Below are 22612 nucleotides of genomic sequence, written 5' to 3'. Positions count from 1 at the left end.
CTTTTCTTATAACCGACTTTTAGTGACAGCGTTTTGTACATAAAGTGTTGAGCAATTTGAAAAGAAAAGGAGAAAAGACATTCCATAGTGTGAGAGGAAATGCAGATAAATTGTAGGAGCTTTTTAAAAAAACTTGCAATACAATTAAAAAGTGTTCAAGAAGGTGCAGTTTAAGTGGCATGTTTAATCATTTCCCTTACGGTGTGGGGGGAGGAAAGCACATTTGCAGTGCAATCCTTGAGAACAGTTTCCAAGGAGCGAGCCCCACTGAGTAGGCCTGCTTAGGTTTGCTCTCTGATTTGGCATCTGCATGTCGCTCTGTTGTTTTTTTTCAACAGTGTGAATTAATATGCCCTTGCTTTCTTTAAAGCGCTGTTAGAATGTGTTTTCTGTCACTTTCCTTTTGATCCTCCAGGAGCGCTCAAGCAGTTATCTGTCCTCCTGGCCTGCATATTCACCAAGCCACACTGTCCTGCCTAAAAGGAAGCCTTGCGATCGCCCTGAATGGAAAAGGTACATGTAGGGGTAACTTTTGTATGAAAGTGAAGCTTTCACACGGTTAGATGGAAAGTTTTAATGTGAGTGATTTGATTGTCCTGGTTCTCAATCTGAGCTTGGCTCAGTGGCTAACCAGTACCAAAATTAGGGGCTGTGGCTCAGTGGTAGAGCATCTGCTCTGCTTGCAGGTCCCAGGTTAAGTCCTCAGTATCTCTAGTTAGAGGAACTGGAAATAGCTGATGTGATGAAAGACTTCTGCCTGAGACCCTGGAGAGCAACTGCCAGTCAGAGTAGACTACACTGAATTTGATGGAACAATGGTCTGGTTCCATATACCACAGCTTCATGTGTTCAAAATACCAGTTAAAACAGAATACACAGGTTTGGATCCACATGGCTTTTACATCCTCCCAAAATCTGATCACTTATGTCATATTTCTTCTATTAGTCCTATCCTATATAGGACATTACATCAAAGGATTATTTCTGAATGGAAAGGAAGCATCAGGTGTAACAGCTCGTTAACCTAAGCTTCACGGCCGAAAGATGTGCTGTAACTTGACACGTCCACTAAACATGTTTATAATCTCTTTGAGACTAACACCTCCAAGAGTACTACGAACACCAACTCCACTTGGGAAATTCCTGGATATTTGGGGGTGGTGCCTGGGAAGGGAGCTGAGCAGGATATGATGCCATAGAGTCTGTCCTCTAAAGCTGGCATTTCCTCCGGGGGATCTGATCCCTGTTGTCTGAGGATCAGCTGCAATCCAGCAGAATTGTGGGCCCTGCCTGGAGGTTGGCAATCCCAGAGGGTATACTGAAGTTATATTTAGAAGTGTGGGTATTTTAGAAGAGAAATCTTATGCAATAATAGACAATGGCATTTATTTATTTGAAATATTTATATCTCACATTTTTAGTTGAAAACTCCCATGGTGGAGCACAAGAAGCTAATTAAAACACATGCCAGTGAAAACAAATAGCGTCATAGAATATTAAACTTATGTACTACAAGAGACTGCCATTTCCAATGAAAAGCTGCGATGGAACAGAATAGCTTCTCAAGACATAAAATCAGACTGGGAAAGTTAGAACAGGCCAAAGAACAAACCAGGAAGAACATTTAAACGTGGAAGTGCATTTTCTGGGCTGAAGGGTTGCATTTAATTTTCTGTCATTCTACAGAACCGCCAAAGGTCAATTTGGTCTTCCCGCTTCAAAGCCACGCTACCTTGAATTGCTGGAATCCCACCTGCGGACAGAGCTGCAGTCTCTGGATCTCACAAAAGGGAGAGCTCAGGAACTTAGACTCCAGGTCTGAGGGCTAAGCAACATTGAAGACTAATGGGAACCTCCATGCTTAGAGGCAGTAAACCTCTAAAAACCAGTTATAAGAAGCAATATCAGGGTGTGCTTGGCCTTCAAGCTCTATTGGTTACCCCTCCGAGGCAACTGGTTTTTGCTGCTATGTGAGACGGGATGCTGGACGAGGTGGACTACTGGTCAGATCCAGCAGGGCTCTTCATATTTTCTTATGACTATAACCTACAGATCTAGAATGGAACCCCATTGTCTGGCTCATGAGTTTTTGGGTTAGCTGCTAAGTCAAAGAAAATTTGTCATGGCCTGTTTAAACCTATTTTTCAGCCATAGCTGGACCACCAAGTAACTTGCAATAGAAACAATAAAATACCAAGTTAAAAAATACTGCAAACATACCAACAAATAACAAAATAAGACCCCCCCCCCCAAGATTAAACAGCAAAGCTTCATATGACATATCCCTTCTCTCAAGGGTTTTTTTGGTAGAAAAATAGGCGGCGGAGCTCATTAGCATACCTCATTAGCATATGCTGCCCCCCCAGCCAAAAGCAACCCAACACAAGAAAGGAGAGCCCCAGGCAAGTGAGGCCTGCTTGGAAAGGATACAGATCCAGCCAGGCCTTGCTCACCTGGGGCTCTCCTACCCCCAACCCCCAGTCAAAAGGCCAACAAGCCACTCACAGCCCAAAATCACATAAGAAGTGGGAAAAGGGTGGTGCAGGCTTCACCAGGGGTTAATGAGGGCTGCTGGGGGTGTGGCAAAGCCCCTGGTGGTTGGCTGGCTGCCCACTCTCCTAATCCAGGGATTGTTATGCAGCTGCACCTACTATTCAATGGACAAGGTAGGTGGGGAGGAAGAGGGGGATACCTCAGAAAGTTTAAGGAGCTGTACTCCTGTGAGCTCCTGCTGAATCTGAGGCCTGCTCCTCTCTAACCTCTGTTGTTGGAGAGGGTTATAGTGGGTTAGAACATAAGAGAACCAATGTTGGATCAGGCCAATGGTCCATCCAGTCCAACATTCTGTGTTGCACAGTAGCCAAACCCCAGGTGCCATCAGGAGATCCACCAGTAGGGCCAGAACTCCAGGAGCCCTCCCATTGTGGTTCCCCAAGCACCAAAAATACAGAGCACCACTGCCTTAGACAGAGTGTTCCCTCTATACCTTGTGGCTAATAGCCACTCATGGACCTCTGCTCCATGTTTTTATCCAGTCCCCTCTTGAAGCTGTCTATGCTTGCAGCCCCAACCACTTCCTATGGCAGTGAATGCCACATGTTAATTATTCTTTGGGTGAAGAAGTGCTTCCTTTTATCAGTTCTAAACCTACTGCTCATCAATTTAATTGAATGCCCAGGAGTTCTTGTATTGTGAGAGAGGGGGAAAAGTACTTCTGTACCCCAAGCATAATTTTGTAAATGTCTACCATGTCACCCTTCAGTCATCATTTCTCCAAGCTAAAGAGCCCTGACCTCTTTAACCTTTTTTCATAGGGAATGTGTCCCATCTTCTTAATCATTTTAGTTACCCTTTTTGCACCTTTTCCAATTCTATAATATCTCTTTTGAGGTATAGTTATCAAAACTGTAGACAATATTCCAAAAGAGGCCACACCATGGATTTATATAGGGGTATTATGATACTGGCTGACTTGTTTTCAATTCCCTTCCTAATAATCCCCAGCATAACATTTGCCTTTTTAATTGCAGTCACAGACTGAGTCCACATTTTCAGTGAATTATCTGTCTCCCGGTCAGTTGCCACCAATTCAGACCCCATCAACATGTTTGTATAGTTGAGATTTTTTGCAATGATGTACATTACTTTGAGCTTGCCCATGCTGAACCTCATTTGTCATGTTAACACCCCCTTGTCCAGCCTCCACAGATCCCTCCGGTTTTCACTTCCCTGAACAACCTATGTCATATGCACACTTAGTCACTTCACTGCTTACCCCCAACTCCAAATCATTAATGAAAAGCACCAGTTCCAGCACTGGGTTATTTGCAAGTTCCCTTTTATTTGTCTAACTTGGTCTAGCCTTCCACGGCTTAAAGGAATCCTTCTTGCCTTTTACAGCTTCCATTACTTTATTCATTAACCATTTGGCCTTTATAAATACCTATTTGTACCTTTCCTGACCTGTGGTATACATTTTATCTGAAGTTCTAGAATTGTAGGTTTAAATAGTCTCCAAACTTCTTGAAGGGATATGACCCTCCTTACCTTTCTTTTAAATTCTTCTTCACAAGCCCCCTCGTTTGAGAAAAACGTCTAAAGTTAAATGTGGTTATGTTGGCCTTTTGGGGCAACTCTCTATTTACATAAATGTTAAACTTAATAACATTATGGTCACTGTTCCATTTTTATTTTTATTTTTTTTAAAGGTATATTTTTATTGTTATTGATTGTCCATTTCTCTTACACTCTTCCTCTCATTCCGTTTAACATGTTTCCCCCCATCCCACCCCCCTTAGTCTATACATCATCTTCCAGCCAGGGACAAAGAACTTGGAGCTTCCACTGAATGTCTGCTTTCTTTTCTTCTTTTGCCCACTTCAGGTAGATCAACCACTTTTCCTTAATCCTTGTTCTTCTTTCCTCCCATTACCCTTCCTGGGTCATTATGGCGGCTATGTCTGACTGAACAAAATCAAAAAGATAATCATGCCAGATTCTTTCCTTCCATTTACTTTTATCCTTCCATCCTACCGCCAATACCGCTTTGCCTGCTGATATCATTACTTTTAATAAGTCTTGATTATTCTTCCCTATTATCCCATTCCCTAGTATACTCATCTTCATCAATTCAAAGTCTATTCTCGGTTCAACCTGAAAAAACTTCTTTATCATTCCCACTACCATTTCCCATAATCTATTAGGTTCAGGGCACTCCCACCACATGTGGGTGTACCATCCCTTCTCTTTCTTACAGTGCCAACATTTAGAGCTCAACCCTGGAAACATGTTCGCTAAGGAAGCCGGAGTTCTATACCATTTAGTAAAGAATTTCAATTCCATTTCCCTAACTTTGTAAATTTTAACTTTTTTTAAACCTTCCATTAACTTTTCTACTGTTCGTTTCGTTATTTGGCCTTCTGAACGCCATATCCGTTGAAGGTGATCTATTACTCCTTCAGTGTCTGAAGTCATACTCCTGTATAAAATGCTCACTATTCCATTTTTTGTTTTACCCATTAATTTATAAATCTTTTCCATAGGTTCCTCTTCATTTATATTACTTTTCTCCACTTTCTTTTTAACTTTAGTATACAATCCTACAGCTTTAAGCCAATGTTGTACTCCTACTGCTTATGGTCACTGTTCCTAACAGGTGCTATCACATATAAATTTATCACCAGGTCTTGGGCATTACTTAGGACAGGGGTGTCAAACATGTTGCCTGAGGGCTGAATCAGGGTCCCAAAGGACTCCTATCAGGCCCTCGAGCAACAGGCTGTCATCTGCTTCCTTCTTCCTCTCTTTTGCTTCCTTCTGCATCAGAGCTTGCTTTACCAGGCTTGCTCAATCACACAGGAGGTACAGAACAAAGTCTCTGTTTCCTCAGTTGGCTGAGGCTCCTCCCTTGGGGAGGAAGGGGGGAGGAAGAGCTTGCTTTGCCAGGGTCTCTCAATTGCACTGCAGAGCTATTGAGCCAAGCCTCTCTTTCTTCTATTGGCTGAGGCTGTTCCATCTCCTGGTCTCCTGGGGAAAGCAGGAAAGAGCCAGAACTTCCTTTGCCCAGTTCCCTGGATCGCATGGGAGATACACAAAGATCCTTTAAAACCAACAAATGATAATGTTGTAAGCATATATTTAAAAAGTTTTTTAAATCTTTAATCGTGTTTGTCTATGTCCTTTATAAAGTTTATATCTTCACTACCCGGGAGCACATACAGCCTGGCCTGCGGGAACTGCACTGGCTGCCGATAGTGTACCAGATTTGCTACAAGGTGCTGGTTATTACCTTTAAAGCCCTATATGGCCATTCCCATATGATCTCCAGAGGGTACTCAGATCAGGGACACAGAACCTGTTATTGATCCCTGGGCCGAGGGAGGCAAGATTGAAGATCACTCAAGAGAGAGCCTTCTCTATAGCGGTCCCCTGTTGGTGAAACCAACTTCCAGAAGAAGCAAGAGCCTTGCGGGACCTTGTTCAGTTCCGCAAGGCTTGCAAGACAGCTTTATTTCAACTTGCTTTTAATCAATAGCCACATATGAGGATACTCAAGTCCAGGATCACCTCTCCCAGTAGGTTCAGCGACCATCAGCTCCATGGCACAGTCATTGAGAGTATCTAGAAACCCAATCTCTTTCTCTTGACTTGAACACATATTGACCCAATCACTGTGTGTGTAGTTAAAATCACCTATTATGACACAATTATTTCATCTAGCTGCTTTCCTTAATTCTTTTACTGTTTTAAAATAATTATCTAACCTTTGAACTGGTGGGCAATAACAAACTCTTAGAGCTAAGCTTCCTTTTGGGCACACAGTTTCCACCCATAGTGTTTCTGTAAATGAATTTATTTCTCTTACACTTTCAATCTTACTGGACTGTATACTGTCTCTTACTTGGAGCCTCTCTGATATCCAACCAGGTTTACTGATGGTGAAAAACCCAAGAAGAGGTCCCCTTTTTATCACCCAAAAGTCTATTCTGAGGTCCATGAACAAAAAGCATGTGTGATGCAGACTGTAATAAAAAGGACAGTTGGATGAGGTTGAGTGAAAAAGGCAGCCACATATTGCACATGCAATATGGATATTGTACATGCAGTAGCAGGAAGTATCACATCCATTTGGGAAAGCCAGTGGAAGTACATCACCCCGGATATTAAATAAAGTAGCACTGCTATAACAGGCCTAGTGGTAGTATTGGATTCTCTCTCTCTTTTAGCCTTATAGAGAAGCATTTGAGTTCTTCATGGAAGAATTCAAAACCTACAAGCCCTTGTTGGCATCTATCAAGCATGAATACGAAACAACTATAGGTAAGAACCTTGAAGCTGTCACATCACCTGTAACATTAATTCTGGATGAGTTAAATACCCTCTCATCCAATGATCCTTTCCATTCTTTTTAAGCCATGGAAGAGTCCAAATCACAGATCTTTCACTTCTGGTCTGCTTCAACCCTGAGTGGGGATTTGAACCCAAATCTCAGTTTGACACTGTAGCTATTATGCCACACTGGCTTTATTTCAAAGTCCCTTGGTCCAAACAAACCAAATAGTTCCACTGAACCCAGGGAAACTTACTTCTGAATAAACATGTCTAGGATTTCACTTAATAATCTGTAGGGAACAGGCAGTGATCTTAGGTTCAGTGTATATACATGATGGTCCTAAGGCAGGGGTCTCTGGCAGAAAAGGAGTAAATCTTGTGGCCTTTATCAGTTGAAAAAGTCATTTTTTAACCCATGCTCTGGAAGATAACGTTTCTGGGGATTTTGCATTTGACCCCTCTAGCACACCTGAAGGAGAAAATATACTCCTTGGAGTCGGTGAATGCCTACTTGGTTACGGTCTCCGACCAATGCACTAAGAAGATCCTGGCCTTTCAGGAGCAAGAGAAAGTTGAAATAGCACAGCTGAAGAAGGAGAGGATCTACCTGCTAAAGCTCATTGACCAAATGAAGGAGGAGAAATGTTCTTTGGAAGTCCAGGTGAGGTGGATCTCTGCCATCCACATCTTAAAGCGTTTACATTTAGAGAGCTCTGGAAGGGGTCATGGCTCAGCGGTAGAACACTTGTTTTGCGTACAGAAGGTCTCAGGTTCAGTCTTCAGCAATTCCCGTTAAAAAGATAATTCAATTCGTCCTCTTCAAGCTGAACTTATTTCTTTATTATTGCTTGCTGGGAAAATGGTGCTGGTTCAGGTTTGGAAATCTAATAAAACAACCAGTATTAAAACTTGGTTCTCAAAGGTATGGGACTTAGTGATAAAAGACAAGCTGGCTACTCAGATATTACTGATGGAAAATCTTGAAATGAATAATAATTTTATTAGGGTTTGTAGAATCTTTCAGGTTCAAGTGCCGTGTTCTACTGGAGAAAGTTTTTTTTCCAGAAGAACACGGCACTTGAGCCCGAAAGATTCTACAAACCCTAATGATGTTGCCAGCCGTGAAAACCTGAAATCTTTGATGATAATAATTTTGTTGAAAAATTGTTTGTATTTTTTGAATATGTTAATTCTATTTGTCCAGAAGACTGTAAAATACCACTCAAATATGCTGATCTTGAATTATATTAATGTACTGTGGATAGGTATATTGGATAACAGCCTATGTTGTATACAGTTTACCTCGAATGTAAGGCTACCATGTTCTGCTTGGATTTTTATTTATTTATCCAATTATTTCATTTTTCTTACTTTGTTGGTTTTTAATCTATGGTAAAGTTTCAATAAAAGTTATCTTTATTTAAAAAAAAAAAGATCAGCCGATAAATGTTGTGAAAGACCTCTGCCTTGAGACCCTGGAGAGCTGCTGCCAGTCTGAATAGACAATACTGACCTTGCTGGACCAACAGACTGACTCAGCTTCATGTGATGTGTATCTCGGCTAATATAATTGCAACCCCTTGTCAAGCCCAGGCCTTGCTGTTCTTTCAGAGCCATGTCGCGTTTCTCTCTAGATGATAATGCAATGTCCCTGGTTTGGTTGTACTGGGGATGAGGAGAGAGGAACTGTCAGCCAGGTGAAAGCTTTCCATGAGAAGTTTGGGAATGCTGTGCTAATTGTGGCAGGCTGAGCAAGCTGGGTGTGGCTTCCCCTCCCCCAAAAGCTATCCTTAAAAATATCATTTGATTGAATGGAAATATGTGACTGGATCAAAAGATCATGGTCCTTATCCCAGGAGGAGTCTTTCTGTGAGTGGAAGGACTTCTGCAATGAGAGGAAGTGTACTTTGGAGCCAGCTCCATGGCTTAGATCCTTCCTTTTATAGTGCCCATCTTCCTGAAAGGGACTGTAATTCTATGGTACAGCACACACTTTGCATGTTCAGTTCCCTGCATCTCCACTTCAGAGGTTCCCAGGCAGCTAGGCTGGAAAGACCTCTGCCCATACCTTTGGAGAGCCTCTTCCAGCCAGTGCTCGCTGATACAATGAATTATAAGGCAGTGCTGCAAATCTATTGCGGGATAATGTGGAAGCACAGAACATACATGTACACATGGAGCTGCCTTACACTGAGTCAGACCATTCATCCATCAAAGCCCGTATTGCCTACTCAGACTGGCAGTAACTTGCCAAGATTTTAACTCAAAATGCCATGGATTGAACTTGGGACCTTCTGCATGCCAAGCAGATGCTCTACCGCTGAGGCATGGCCACTTCCCAACAGTCAGTCGCCGCTTTCCTCTTCCTCTGCATCAGCTTGTTGATTCTCAGTTCCTTCCTTCCTTGAAACAGTGGGGAATTGTTAGCTTTCTTCTCAGGAAGCACCACATCAGATATTACCATTTCAGATCTTCTGATAATGAGTTTAAACCAAGGGCAAGAAGGCATGGGTTTGATATTAGGAAACTGGTCAGGCCGCACCTAGAGCACTGTGTGTGGTTCCAAGGGCCCCACTTTAAAAAGAATGTGGACAAAATGGAGTGGGTGCAGAGGAGAGCGCCAAAGATGATCAGGGGCCTGGAGACCAAGAACTATGAGGAAAGGCTAAGGAACTTGGGAATGTTCAGTCTGGAGAAGAGGAGGCTGAGGAAGGACACGTGATTGTTCCCTTTAAGTGTTCGAAGGGCTGTCACTTAGAGGAGGGCAGGAAGCAGAGCATGGGACTTGCAATAATGGGTTTAAATTGAGGGCTGGATATTACGAAAACCTTTTTTTACAGTAAGAGTTGTTTAATAGTGGGATCAGATACCTAGGGAGGTGATGAACTCCTGCTAACTGGCAGTCTTTAAGCAATGGCTGGACAAACACTTGTCAGGGATGCTCTCTAGACTGATCCTGCATTGAGAAGGGACTTGGACTAGATGGCATGTATGGCCCCTTCCCCCTCTGTGATTCTTTGAGTCTAAGTTCTCCCCCTTCCCGTTGCCGACTTACCTCATCCCATCAAGTTGGTAGCGCCGTGGCATTTGCTTCTGCTGCTGAGCTTGCCAAGTAAGTTTGTCAGAGCCCATGAATCAGGGTCTCTTCTTTCTTACCTTGCACAGGTGCATAAGCTACGGAGGGCAGTGGCTGAGGAAAACCTCCGCTACCTGAATGAGTGCGATGCCCGCAAGCTGCTCCTGCTGGATCTTAATGAAATGTACCGACTGAAGGAGGAAATGAAGCTCACTACGAAAGTCCAAGGTAGCCAATGGGATTGTCCAACAAAAACAAGTGTCATCATAAAGCAGGAAGACGGCTCCATGATTAGTTTAGTTATTTGGGGCATAGTATTGGTGCTGCTTTTTATTTGTATGTTTTTAGATAGTTTGTTACACAGTTATTTTTTTATAAATGTTTTTAAGATGAGAAGGGAGAAGATCCGGTGACATTAACACTTGCTTTGAAGACAGCTCGGCGGGACCTCACTAAAGCTCAAGTCGAGCTGAACACCATGAAAGCCAACTATGGGGACGTGGTGCCCAGAAGAGACTTTGAATCTCAGGAGAAAAAATATAACGAGTTGGTTGAAAAGGTACCCAAGTGCTGGTCCTTCCTGATGTTTTTTGGGATGCTTGACTCTGTGTTAATGTGGCAAAGCCACGCATCTGGCCCCCCGTTGCCCTTCTAGGTATTGATATTGCCTTTCAGATGATGGTTCTCGAGACAGAGTTTCAAGATGTCCAAGAAGAATACAACACAATGCTGGACGTTCACAGGCAGATTGCGGAGGAGCGAGACCAATTCTACAACGAACTTATCAACGTCCAGCGCATTTCCACACCCCGTCCCGACTGGGATAAATGCGCAGGTATCTCTTGAGCTTGCAGGTCCACCTCTCCATATCTTCCAAGGAAAGATATTGGAGTGTTGCATATCCAAGGGCCCTTGTGTTCTGAACCTGGGAATCAAATTCAAGTACACTGAAAAAACACACATCTGTAGGTGCTAGATCAGAGGTGGCCAAACCATAGCTTGGGAGCCAGATGTGGCTCTTCCACACATATTGTGTGGCTCTCAAAGTCCCCATGGCCCCACTGGCTGGCTTGGGGAAGGCATTTGTCTCTTTAAATAATTTATCCAAGCCAAATCAGCTGGCAGCTTGAAGATTTCATTTAAAGTTAAAGTTGTTTTCTTTCCCCCTTCCTCTCCCTTTCTCAGCTATTTGCCTTCCTTTCTTCCTTGCAGCTTTCAAACATTCAACACCCATGTCTTGCGGCTCTCAAACATCAGATGTTTATTCTATGCGGCTCTTAAGCAAGTTTGGCCACCCCCTGTGCTAGATCATTCTGGGATCAATTGACAGTTGAGTATTAGTGGGATTTGAGATACTACATTAGCTTCCAGCCAGCCTTCCTGTGGGTGCAAGGACTTCAGCTCACAGAGTACAGTTTTCCTGCCTCTGCGAGTGCAAGCTCTTGAACCCACAGAAACGCTAGCCAGGATCCAAGCCTTTGAGACACAAAACAGGCAGAGAGATGGATCAACAAAAGAGGGTAATAAGGCAAGGTTATGAAGAAAGAATAGGCAGTTATGTGGGACACAAAGGTGCACCCTTTGAAGTTCAGTGCCATCCACAAACACAGATGGATTTCCCACTCACCTTCGCTGCTCTCACGTTTGTCTTCTCAGCGTGGCTTCCTTCTGATTTCACACTATCTGCCCCGGGGCTGCAACAAGCATCAGTGTTTTCACGTAGCGAACAGAAACTGGTTTTTAGCAGTTTCTGTTTGCTGTGCGAAAATGCCGACGCTTGCTGCAGCCCCGGGGCAGATAGTGTGAAATCGAAAGAAAGCCCCGCTGAGAAGACAAACGTGAGAGCAGTGTAAGGTGAGTGGGAAATTGGTCACAGAGTGCCAAGTCTATTTGTGCACTTCCCTGTCCCCTTAAGGGCTGGTGAAATCTACAGATTCCAAGCATTCTTTCTCTCTATTTTTGCTTTCAGCATCTACCAACCATCCCTGGAACATATTCTGTCAACATAAGATTGGTTTAGCCCTCTCCTCTTTTCATTAACTTAGAATGTAATTTGTTTTTTCATAAGTGGGGAGTCTCCCAAGTAGATAGAGACTGCTGGCTTGTCTGCGGGAAGCTTTTTAAAATTGGCACAGGCCACAACCACTTTACGATTAGCTACAGCAACGGTCCCTCAGCTCTCCAGCTTGTTGCGATGGTTCTGCCTTGTCTGACAGCTGTCATCTTCCTGTTGTTCTTGCAGATGTGATTGCTGGCGGCCGTGAACGCTGGAACGCTCTGTCCGAAGGCAAGACTAGTGACCAGCTACTGGATGTGCTTCTGGAAGATCTTGGGGCATTGATACTGAGAGAGAAGGAAACCTTCGTGCCACTGGTATGGCCAAGCTGCTTGTTGGACCCAGTGGGATTTTCCTCTTCAGCCATGAATGAATATCCCGCCTTATTTCCTTCAGGCGTAGTGACCGATAGGTGCATATATCTGTGCATCTATCAACTCATAGCTGGGCTTCATCCTCTCCACTGCTCTCAAATCGTAGGGGTATGTGTATGTACCTCTCACACAGGGCAAGTAGTGCCTGGGAGGGGCAAAATGGGAAAAGAAAGCATTAAACCCCCTCCTACTCTGTGCCACAACCCCAATACAGAGCCAGGTTGGTGTCATGGTTAAAAGTGGCGGACTCTAATCTGGAGAACCAGGTTTGATTTCCCACTTCTCTACAGGCAGCTGCCAGGTGACCTTGGATCACTTCTCTCAGAGCTGCTCTCTCAAGAGTACATATCTCCAAGGCGCTGAGCCATACGGCCCAGCCGTGTAAAATCATTTATTTTCTACAGAATGATTATGGGATGGAATCCAATCTTTCCTTCCAGATCAGTGAGTTTCAAAACTTACTCCAGTTTGGTGTAGTGGTTCAGTGTGCACACTCTTATCTGGGAGAACCGGGTTTGATTCTCCACTCCTCCACTTGCAGGTGCTGGAATGGCCTTGGGTCAGCTAAAGCTCTGACAGAAGTTCTCCTAGAAAGGGCAGCTGCTGTGAGAGCCCTCTCAGCCCCGCTCACCTCAAAGGGTCTTGCTAATGACCGTACACAATGCCTTGGGGACCAGTCAAAAGCCCACCAAGGCCCACATTCTTCATTACAGTTGTTCATTTGTTCATTACAGTTGTTCATTACATTCTGTTGTGGGGGGAGAAGATATAGGAGATTGTAAGCCACTCCGAGTCTCTGATTCAGAGAGGAGGGAAGGGTATAAATCTGTAGTCGTCGTCTTCTTCTTTCGATCTTCAGGGAATGCTTTCTATGGCAATGTGTCTTCCCAAGGCCCACCAGCTCACTGCATGCGCAATGCAGAGGATTCCCAGGAAATTTTCTCACATGCCCTCACCGCTCACACCAGGCAGTGGCTGGCCTTGCTGAGTTTCCTCATCACTCCCCGTGACTTGGAAGTGTGCTGTAGAATGCGGGCCAGCAGAAGAGAAACTGTTGTGCACTGGCTAATTTCTGCTAGACTGCTAGTTACTGGAACTGTAATGAAGAATGTGGGCCTTGGTGGGCTTTTGACTGGTCCCCAAGGCATTGTGTACGGTCATTAGCAAGAATGATTCAATTGAAGCAGATTAGTTATGCCATTGACTATTAAGATTTCCTGCTTCCCTGCTCTGTCCATTTAAAACCTATCAGGGCACTATAAGGAGTTTAGCAAAAAATAAAGCTTTTTAAGTGGACTGTTTTTAAGCGGACTGTGTAAGGCTGAAGTTAGTCCACCCATTAAGTACAGCACACCAGTCTGTAACCAGTATGGCAAGGGAAATGATACTGGCAAGGAAGCCCTCTTTTAAAGCCGGTTGTGCATTCAGGTTTACGTGCCACTTGTTGTTTTGTGATTTATTGTTAAGTGCCTTGTGATTCCAAAATCTGGGATCAGAAAGAAAGGGGTGGGAGCAGCTCTGCACTGTGCTTTGATTTAGGTTTGCTTGATTTTAACCAGGGTTTGATATGCTTTCTGTCCCTAGGGCAAAAGTGACAGAGTCCCTGTATATCTGAGGTACGATGGCCTGGTTCGAAACAAGAAGCTGACCAAGAAAGAAGTTGTGGCTATCTTAAGGGAAATCTGGAGAGAGAAGATTTTAATAGACCAACAGGTCTGTGTTCTGCACCCCCTTGTCTATTAAGTGTCTGAGGAAGGGAGCAGTAGTAAAAGAATTAATACGCATGAAGCTGCCTTCTACTCAGGGCCTTTTTTTAGCAGGAATGCACAGGAAGGAAGTCCTGGCTGGCTTTGTGTCATGGGTGTGGCTTAATATGCAAATGCTTTCCTGCTGGTTTTTTTCTATAAAAAGCCACGTGAAACAATGGTGCCATCAGGGGGATGTGACCTAATATGCAAATGAGTTCCTGCTGGGCATCAGAGCTGCAGCCCCAAGATGGGGCTTTAAGGACCCCATATTAAGAGTATTTTGACACACAAACAGACTCTTCTATGGCCATAAACCAGGCTAGGCCTTCATTCATGGAGAGGGACATGTACAAAAAAATTACACACTCGTATCTCCAGGGGCTCTGGCTGCAGGACAAAAAGAAGTGGAAAAATTAAGTGCCATGCCTGTAGAAGAGGGGAGGGGAGCCTAGAGGTTACTAGAGGTGCTGGATATTGGATTGGGAGGGCCAGGAAGCAGAACTGGGATGAAATAAATGACAGATGCTTTCATGCCAAGCAGAAAATACCCTATGCCCTTTAATTTTGGCTCCTCACCTGTTCCCCTATTTAATGTGCTAAGTTTAAACCTTGAGAGCTGGCAATCCAAGTCTGGGAATCTGGTAATTAAAGTGCAATATAGCTTATTACGAGTTAACTGATCACTGTCTTCACCAAGGAGAATAATTTTCATTGTGCCTTCCTACTGAAATTACTGCTGGGGGAAGGGCTGGCAAGAACATCAACTTGTGATTCAAAATGGCAGCTCCAGAGTGAGTGAGGCCAGCAGCTGAGGCCTCTCCCTGTAACTGCTGCCTCTTTTGCAGAAAGGAAAGCGATCCAGCCTGTCAGAATTCTTCCTCAACTTTTTCCAAAGAAAATACGGTGATACGATTGCTTTTGACTGGACGTACACTACCTATGAAGTGATGAAGCTCTATCGGTCCAACGAAGCAATGTCCATGTTTTTAAGCATACTGAATGGAAACGTGAGTAGTTTACCATAGCTCAAGTAGTATTTCTCAGCCCAATCTACCTCATTTCAAATTGTTGTTGTGAAAATAAAAGAGAAGGAGAACAGACTTAAAAACCACTTTGGGTTCCCATTGGGGAGAAAAGTGTCATACAAGTATCTAAACAAATACACTTTCTACCAGGTGTCAGAGAAGAGAAGGCAAAATAACTCAACTTTGGGATGCTAGTTGAGCCAGCATGGCAATCAAAGCCGGGACCACGGAGGTTACTGTGAAAGAAAACACCTCAAAGCCTCTCCGTGTAACAAAAATTAAATAATACTCCTTTTTGTTCCTACTTATCCAGAATTTACTAATAACAAACACAGTGCTTACAGTGATAACCAAACATAATATAAACAAGCATGTTTGTACAACACAAAATCCCTCCGGAACCGAAAGCACACACTGCTCCTACTGTACGATGGATCAGTGTCCTATAGAAAAAATATGGAGCTGTGATACAAGTCTGACAAGTAGGAACAAAAAGGAGTATTATTTAATTTTTGTTACATGGAGAAGAGTTGAGCCAGCATGGCAGACTTGTTAGAGCAGGGTTGTCAAACTGATTTGTTATGAGGGCCGGATCTAACATAAATGAGACCTTGTCAGGCTGGGCCGCGTCAAACTGGGCCATGTGTGTTCCTATTTTAGATGAGGTAGCAGAGATATAAACTTTATAAAGGACACAAACACAAAGATTTTTTTTTTACAAAAAAAATAAAGTAAAACATGTTTAAAATATAAGCACTCGTTGGTCTTAAAGGTGCTTTCTTTGTATTTCTGCCATGGGATCCAGAGAAGTGGGCAAAGGAAGCTCTGGCTCTTTCCTTCCTTCCCCAGGGGACCAGGAGGGGGAGGAGCCTCAACCAACAGAAGGAAGAGAGGCTTGGCTCAGTAGCTCTGCGGCATGATTGAGAGAGTCTGGCAAAGCCAGCTCTGCCCCCCCCCTTTCCTCCCTAAGGGAGGACCCTCAGCTAATGGAGAAAATAGAGGTTTTGCTCTGTTGCTCCTTTGTGAATTGAGCAAGCCTTGCAAAGCAAGCTGTGATGCAGAAGGAAGCAAGAGAGAGGGAGAAGGAAGCAGATGACAGTCAGTTGCTCAGGGGCCTGATAGGAGCCCTCTGGGGCCTGACTCGGCCCCTGGGCTGCATGTTTGACACCCCTGTGTTAGAGTATCACAGTAGGATTGGGGATGCTTGGGTTCAAATCCCTGCTTTGCTATGGAATCTCACTGGGTGACCTAAAACAGCTACCCTCTTTCAGCCTAACATCCTTCCCAGGGTTATTGGGATGCTAAAATAGAAGAGGGAGAGCCACAGATTCTGCCCTCCATTCCTTGCAGCTCTGGTGGGATAAAAATGTCAAAGACAGTCTACTGCCTTGTCCATTCTCCTTGCTTGGCTGCTGGTTTAGATCAGATGTTCTTAAAACGATCAACAGAAACATTACAACCGAACCCTCAGCATCTTAATTAATAAGTCCCAGTGATCCTTGACAGTGGACTTAAGAGCACAGCTATGTTCCCCAAGTCTAGGCACGTTGGTTTGAATGCAAGTCATAGAATCACAGAGTTGGAAGAGGCCATCTAGTGCAACCCCCTGCTCAGTGCAGGATCAGCCTAGAGCATCCCTGACAAGTGTTTGTCCCACTAAGGCGACCAGAACCCCAAAGATGCACCACTTGGCAATGTTCCCTCTAAACTAGTGGAGTCTCATGAGCAAAATTTCTACTTCATGAGCTCCTGGCATTAAAGCTGTGAGTTGCTGCATAAATTAGTTTGCTCTGGGGCCATTTTTCTGAGCTAAGACAAAAATAGGTCAGCCAGAGGCTAAAAAGTGTGAGCTAGCTACGCTGCCACTCGGGTATTCGTCCACGATATCTGGGGTAAAACAAAAACACTATTAAAGCCAAGCCAGATGGTCCCAGATCAGCCTGCTGATTTAACTCTTGACCAGGGATGGCCAAACTGCAGCTTGGGAGCCACTCTTTCACACATATTGTGTGGCTCTTGAAGCCCTCCACTGCCCTGTTGGCTAGTTTGGAGAAGGCATTTCTCTCTTTAAATCACTTGCCAAACCAAGCTAGCTGGCAGCTTGCAGAATGGCTTTAAAGTTGCTTTCCTACCACCTCTCCTTCTCTCTTCCCTCCCCCATCTATTTTCCTTCCTTCCTGTCTTGCGGCTCTCAAACATCTGACATTAATGTCTTGTGGCTCTCAAACATCTGACATTTATATTACATGACTCTTACATTAAGCAAATTTGGCCACCCCTGCTCTTGACAGTTTATGCGCAAGAGAGTCAGAACTCGCTCCAGTGTTGAACTGGAGCCATGTTCGGGGTGGGCACCTTCAATTTTGCATTCAGACCTGAAAGCAGCACTGCCATTTTTGTAATCACAGCTCGATGAAGGGATATACCACAGCCAACTCCAGCAGCTCGCCACTCTGTTAAAGGAATTGACTAATGTGGACACGGCCAATTCGGGCCAATTGACCAGCGAACAATTCATGTAAGTGTTTGGGTCGGGGAGGAATTGTATGTGGGCATCTGTGAAAGCCAAGAAGCAAGGGCTGCACTAGAAACCCCTGGTGATTTTAACAAGGCACATGTAACCCGAGGTGGGATATGAAGGTGGGAAAGATACAACACACCACTGGTAATTCCCAAAGGGTCAGAGGCAGCAAGGTGACAAGGAGTAATAGTTGAACACTGACAAAGACATAACAAAGAGGCATTCTGGGAAGGGAGATGACAACTAGCAGACTTTAGTATTGAAGTGATTTTAGTTTGGACAGTGTTTTAATTATGTTTGGTATGTTTTTAAGAAACAGAAGTCAGCATTTGCTACACTTCCTGCTTTCCCCCCAATTAGAGTGTACCAGCAGGAGAGGGGTAGTACCCTCGTGCCTTGATTGTGAACTTCCTGAAAGCATCCAGTTAGCCAGAGTGGGAAACCAGATACTGAACCTTTGGGTCCAAGTCAGCTGGGACCTTCTGACTTTCTTATGAGGCCATATTTGATAGCATACCTTTGCTAAATGTATTAGATGCTCCAGTCTCTCTCATCCATCTGTGCATTGTACATGACTAATAATTGCTACCTTAGATTTGTGTGAGACTACAATGCATGTGCAGTTGTGACACAGATCCATAGACTGAAATCTTCTCTTTCCTGCTGTAGTGTTGCCCTAAAGTCAGCTTTCCCCTTAAAGACCGATGAACAGATTCAGGAGTTAGTAGATGCAGCAGGCTACAGGCCAGAAACTCCCGAGGATTTCATTCTCTACAGACTCTTATTCTTGGAGGTAGGTATCTATCCTCCTGTGGTTATATGCGTTGCATGAAGAAGACAACTGCAGATTTATACCACACTCTTCTCTCTGAATCAGTCTCAGAGTGGGAAACCAATCTCCTATATCTTCTTCCCCCACAACAGACACCCTGTGAGGTGGGTGGGGCTGATAAGGCTCTCACAGTAGCTGCTCTTTCAAGGACAACTCCTGTGATAGCTATGGCTAACCCAAGGCCATTCCAGCAGCTGCGAGTGAAGGAGTGGGGAATCAAATTCGGTTCTCCCAGATAAGAGTTCGCACACTTAACCACTACACCAAACTGGCTCTGAGAAAGCAGTCCATTCTGCTTCAGAGCTCTCTCTCAAGAGAGGACAGTTGGCTGCAGGTAATCTTGCAGAAGTAACATTAGTGACTTATTCACACAGCACTCTCAACATTCATGGCTCTTTGGAACACGACAGGTCACTGTTCCCAAGGAACAGTGTTTGGATGTGGGCCTAAGCGTGTGCTATAATTTACAATCTAAATTGTAAATTCAGCAAAAGGAGACTCACTCAGCATGCACAAGAGAAGACCGTGGATCCATTTCGACTGCATAGACTTTGCTTTAGTAGGCTGCAAGAGGTTATGAGAAAAGTTGGGTCTGAGGAGAATTTGAAAGAGGCGGCACCACACAGGAGTCCAGGAGGCATCAGGGCAACAAAAGACAAAGGTGAATGTGCTTTGAGGGAACATGAGATCTTCAAGCAGCTAAAGATGAACTATCTGGAGAAATGAAGGTAACAGTAGGGAATGTGAGAATGGAGAGCGAGAAGGCAAAGCAGTTTTACTCACTTTCATAGAGCTTAATGATTTTCTAAAGGTATACTTAGACCTGCACCCAAGCAATCTGAACCAACACACTTTGATGCAATTCCTACAGAGACTCCACATGTGTGTGTGCATAGAATGTCAGCCTTCATTTCCCTTAAGATCTTACTTGCCTTAGAAATCCAGTAAGGTGTGATAGATAATACAACAAAAGTCACGTTCAGATCAATGTTCCCTCTAAGCTTTAGTCAGCTACTGGCATTAAAGTTGTGAGCTAGTACATAAATTAGTTTGTTCTGGGTTTTTTTCCTGAGCTAAGACAAAAATGTGTGAACCAGAGGCTAAACATTGGTGAGCTAGCTCACACTAACTCAGCTTAACCAGGGAACACTGGTTCAGATTAGATCTTCTTTAAAAATGCAAACTTAATACTGCTCAGGGCCACTAAATCAAGTTGAATTCAACCTGTAGCTCATGCTCTAAAGTCACAGAGAATTGGGGTGGGTAGCATCAGAAATGACACTCGATTCATGTGACAAGGCACTATTTCTGTTACAAGTGGCGTGAATAAGTCTCAAACAGACTACTCTCTCCTGTATGGATCTGTCTGTTACTCTGGTCATCCTCAGAGGCCTTGCTTCAGTTGCTTCCTCCATTGGAGGCTAGATGGGTGGCAACCAGAGAAAGGACTTATTTGGTCATGGCACTAAAACTCTGGAACTTCGCCTCCAGGAAGATTCATCCGTCTCCTTCTGTCTATCTTCTGCCAGTGGGTGAAGACTCTTTGGTTTTGTTTGACATAGCTCCACTATTGGCCGCCCTCCGTTTCTGGTCGTGTGTGTGTGTGTGTTTTCAAAGAAGTACTTTATAATTTCAAATGTTGGCTTTTTATAATGTTCACTGAATTGGGAGTCCTGACCAGGTGGAAACGCAGCATTAAAATGTTTTAAATAAAAATAAAATTAAATCCAGTCTTTTGGAAACCAAAAAGCAAAAAAAAAAAAAAAATCTGTGCACTTTTGCCCTCCCTTTGCTGGAAACGCCAAGCAGAAAATGGCCAGTTAAAACAGCATCCTGGCCAACGAATGAGGAACTGAAAACCATACCCCTAAAGCTTAAGGACAGTTTGTTAATAGAAAGGATAAGTCTGTTCCTATGTAATGCAATCATGGTTACCTTTCAAATGGCAACAGTGAAGCCTTTAATATATGGAAAGACAGGGTGATTTGAGTAGGAGGTAAGTGGCAGTTGACAGAGGCCCAGGCCGGCTGAGAATTGGTCAGCTAGGCCTGCGCAACTTTCTAAACCATTCTCCGGTTAAGGATCCCCCTACTCATCCAGAACAGTGGTAACTAGCCCAGCACAACCCAACCAAGGGCTACCCCTTCTGTTTGCTGCCCACCACCACACATAGCCTTGTAACATCTAAATAGATCCAAGTCACCACAGGCTTCTGTGCTGTTGCAGGATGAGGAGGGGAGGCCGGAACCCCTGGTTTCAAAGATAAAGGATCAATATGTCAATGAAAAACAGGCCTATCTCCATGACCTACGTGCCGAGTTGGGAAACATGTGAGTATCTTAGCCCTGCAGAGAGCAAACATTTCTAGCATAGATACCAGTATGAAAATATCAGTTCTTCTGCCTGCCCCCCCGTTAGTCAAAGCATCTACTTCTCTATAGAATGCTAACCAGTTTTTCCTTTTCTTTTTTGGGGATATTTTTATGTATGTGCGTGTGCACATCTGGAAATCATGGTGACCGACCCCGATTGGGGGCCTGGAGGATATTCAGAGAGGTGGCTGAATAAAGCCTGACCCCACTTCCCAACTGCTGGTATTCCTTTGAAGGTCTCCCATCCATATACTTGCCAGAGTCGATCCTGCTTAGCTTCCAAGATCTGGCTTGCCTGGGCTATTCAGGTCAGGGTGCTAAGCAGTTTTTCTTAACCTCATCTGCTCGCAGACGTATACAGAAGTGAGGAGGGGTTAGGTATGGATAAATAATCTGGAAAAACTAGAAAGAACAGTGGGCCCAGGAAAGAAAAGGCACTTCTGAATATGACAGCAGTCTTCCTTACACATCAGCATCCACCTTTAACTCATGTCTCTTTGTTTGTTAAATATACAGGGAAGTGAGACCAGATGACCTGAGGGCAGCTTTCTGTATAGTTGACCCCGGCTTGCCTGACCAAACCCTGGAGTTATACCTCACCCATGTTTTCCAAACTTCCAAAGAGCAACTGGATTCCGCTTTCTCATTGCCTGTAGAAATGGTGATGCTGAGGCTGGCAGGGCTAGACCTCAAACGACAAGGAACTATTTCAGGAGAGGCAAGGGGTGCGCCGCCTGCAGCAGAAGAAATAGAGTCTGTCAGCTGACCTGTATCATCTTTTGCATTCCCTTCCCTCCTCTTACCTGAACAGTAAATTGTAGAATGATACTGCCTTGAAAAAACCCTCGGGTGATATTTAGCCCAAATGTCCTAAATTTTTGTTGTTGTTGTTAGGGCTTCTGGCTGTAGCAATAATCCCGAATCATCTCTCCCCCCACCCCACCCCTCGTCCCCGGTAGAAGACAAGACCACTCTACAGAATCAAGGTCTGCTATGAGATTCTTCATCATCTGTGTTTGCTTGGTTCTTGTAATTATGTGAGCATCCCATTCAGACCGTATCATTTCCCAAACGCATTAACCAACCTCAGGGTATAAAGAAGAGAGACTGAGTTTCTTTCTGACACAGGCTAGAAGTTCAAACTGGTGTAACTCCTCTACCCTGTCTATGGACTTCCTTCTCGATCACATGAAGAAACCCTAATCAAGAACTAGTCACTTAAACTGAATGTTGAAACTTTGTGGCAGACAGGTTTAGAACATCTTTTTTATTTGCTGACCCTGTTGGGATTTCCATGTGTAGATAAAACTGTTCCATCTCTTCCTGGCAGCGAACACAGTATTTATGCTAATTAGTCTTGGTCTGCTAAAACTAGAGCAGCTCATTGTGTGTTTGAAACTTGTCTGTACAAATATGGGGGTTAGGGCTTGTAAAACGACTGGCAGTATTACCTGCAGGCAGAAGATAGGGTATTAAACTATTAAACATTAGTAAAGTCATCTGGGCTACTTTTTCATACCCCAGGCTCAACATATTCTCTTTCCAGGCCATTTTTAGGAAATGTTCTGCAAAACAACGTTGTGGAAATTCTGGACTATGTCTGAGAGTTAATCTGGAATAATGACTTGGAACAACATTTCCTGTTTCATTAACTCAGTTTTCTAAACAGCTAAAGACTCTTCGGTGTTAGAAATACAATGAAAATCTGAATCACTTTAGTCTTTGATGTTGGAAGGTTATGTACCAGGAAGTTAACCTCTTGACCCTCTGCTCCCAC

The 22612-nt window shown here is 44.0% G+C and overlaps 1 protein-coding gene across 1 annotated transcript; it reads left to right on the top strand.

Moving 5' to 3' along the window:
* The first annotated feature begins 421 nt into the window (after positions 1 to 421).
* TSNAXIP1 (translin associated factor X interacting protein 1) lies at positions 422 to 22325 on the top strand. Its single transcript, XM_060253663.1, has 14 exons — positions 422 to 513; positions 1687 to 1816; positions 6726 to 6819; positions 7296 to 7492; positions 9997 to 10135; positions 10297 to 10466; positions 10583 to 10742; positions 12150 to 12280; positions 13922 to 14050; positions 14931 to 15092; positions 17519 to 17628; positions 18301 to 18424; positions 20690 to 20793; positions 21352 to 22325. Exons 3-14 carry the CDS (start codon positions 6753 to 6755, stop codon positions 21599 to 21601), a joined length of 1743 nt encoding a protein of 580 aa, XP_060109646.1. The 5' UTR covers positions 422 to 513; positions 1687 to 1816; positions 6726 to 6752; the 3' UTR covers positions 21602 to 22325.
* Positions 22326 to 22612: the final 287 nt, after the last annotated feature.

Source organism: Heteronotia binoei, chromosome 14, assembly GCF_032191835.1.
Source record: "Heteronotia binoei isolate CCM8104 ecotype False Entrance Well chromosome 14, APGP_CSIRO_Hbin_v1, whole genome shotgun sequence".
NCBI lineage: Eukaryota > Metazoa > Chordata > Lepidosauria > Squamata > Gekkonidae > Heteronotia > Heteronotia binoei.
This window is presented reverse-complemented; position numbering and strand designations above follow the sequence as displayed.

What these genes read in the sequence shown, in the direction of transcription:
- TSNAXIP1 (XM_060253663.1), top strand. Translation starts at nt 6,753, where the DNA reads ATGGAAGAATTCAAAACCTACAAGCCCTTGTTGGCATCTATCAAGCAT. An exon ending in TGAATACGAAACAACTATAG is followed by an intron (nt 6,820 to 7,295) that starts GTAAGAACCTTG and finishes TGACCCCTCTAG; the next exon opens with CACACCTGAAGGAGAAAATA. An exon ending in AGGAAACCTTCGTGCCACTG is followed by an intron (nt 12,281 to 13,921) that starts GTATGGCCAAGC and finishes TTCTGTCCCTAG; the next exon opens with GGCAAAAGTGACAGAGTCCC.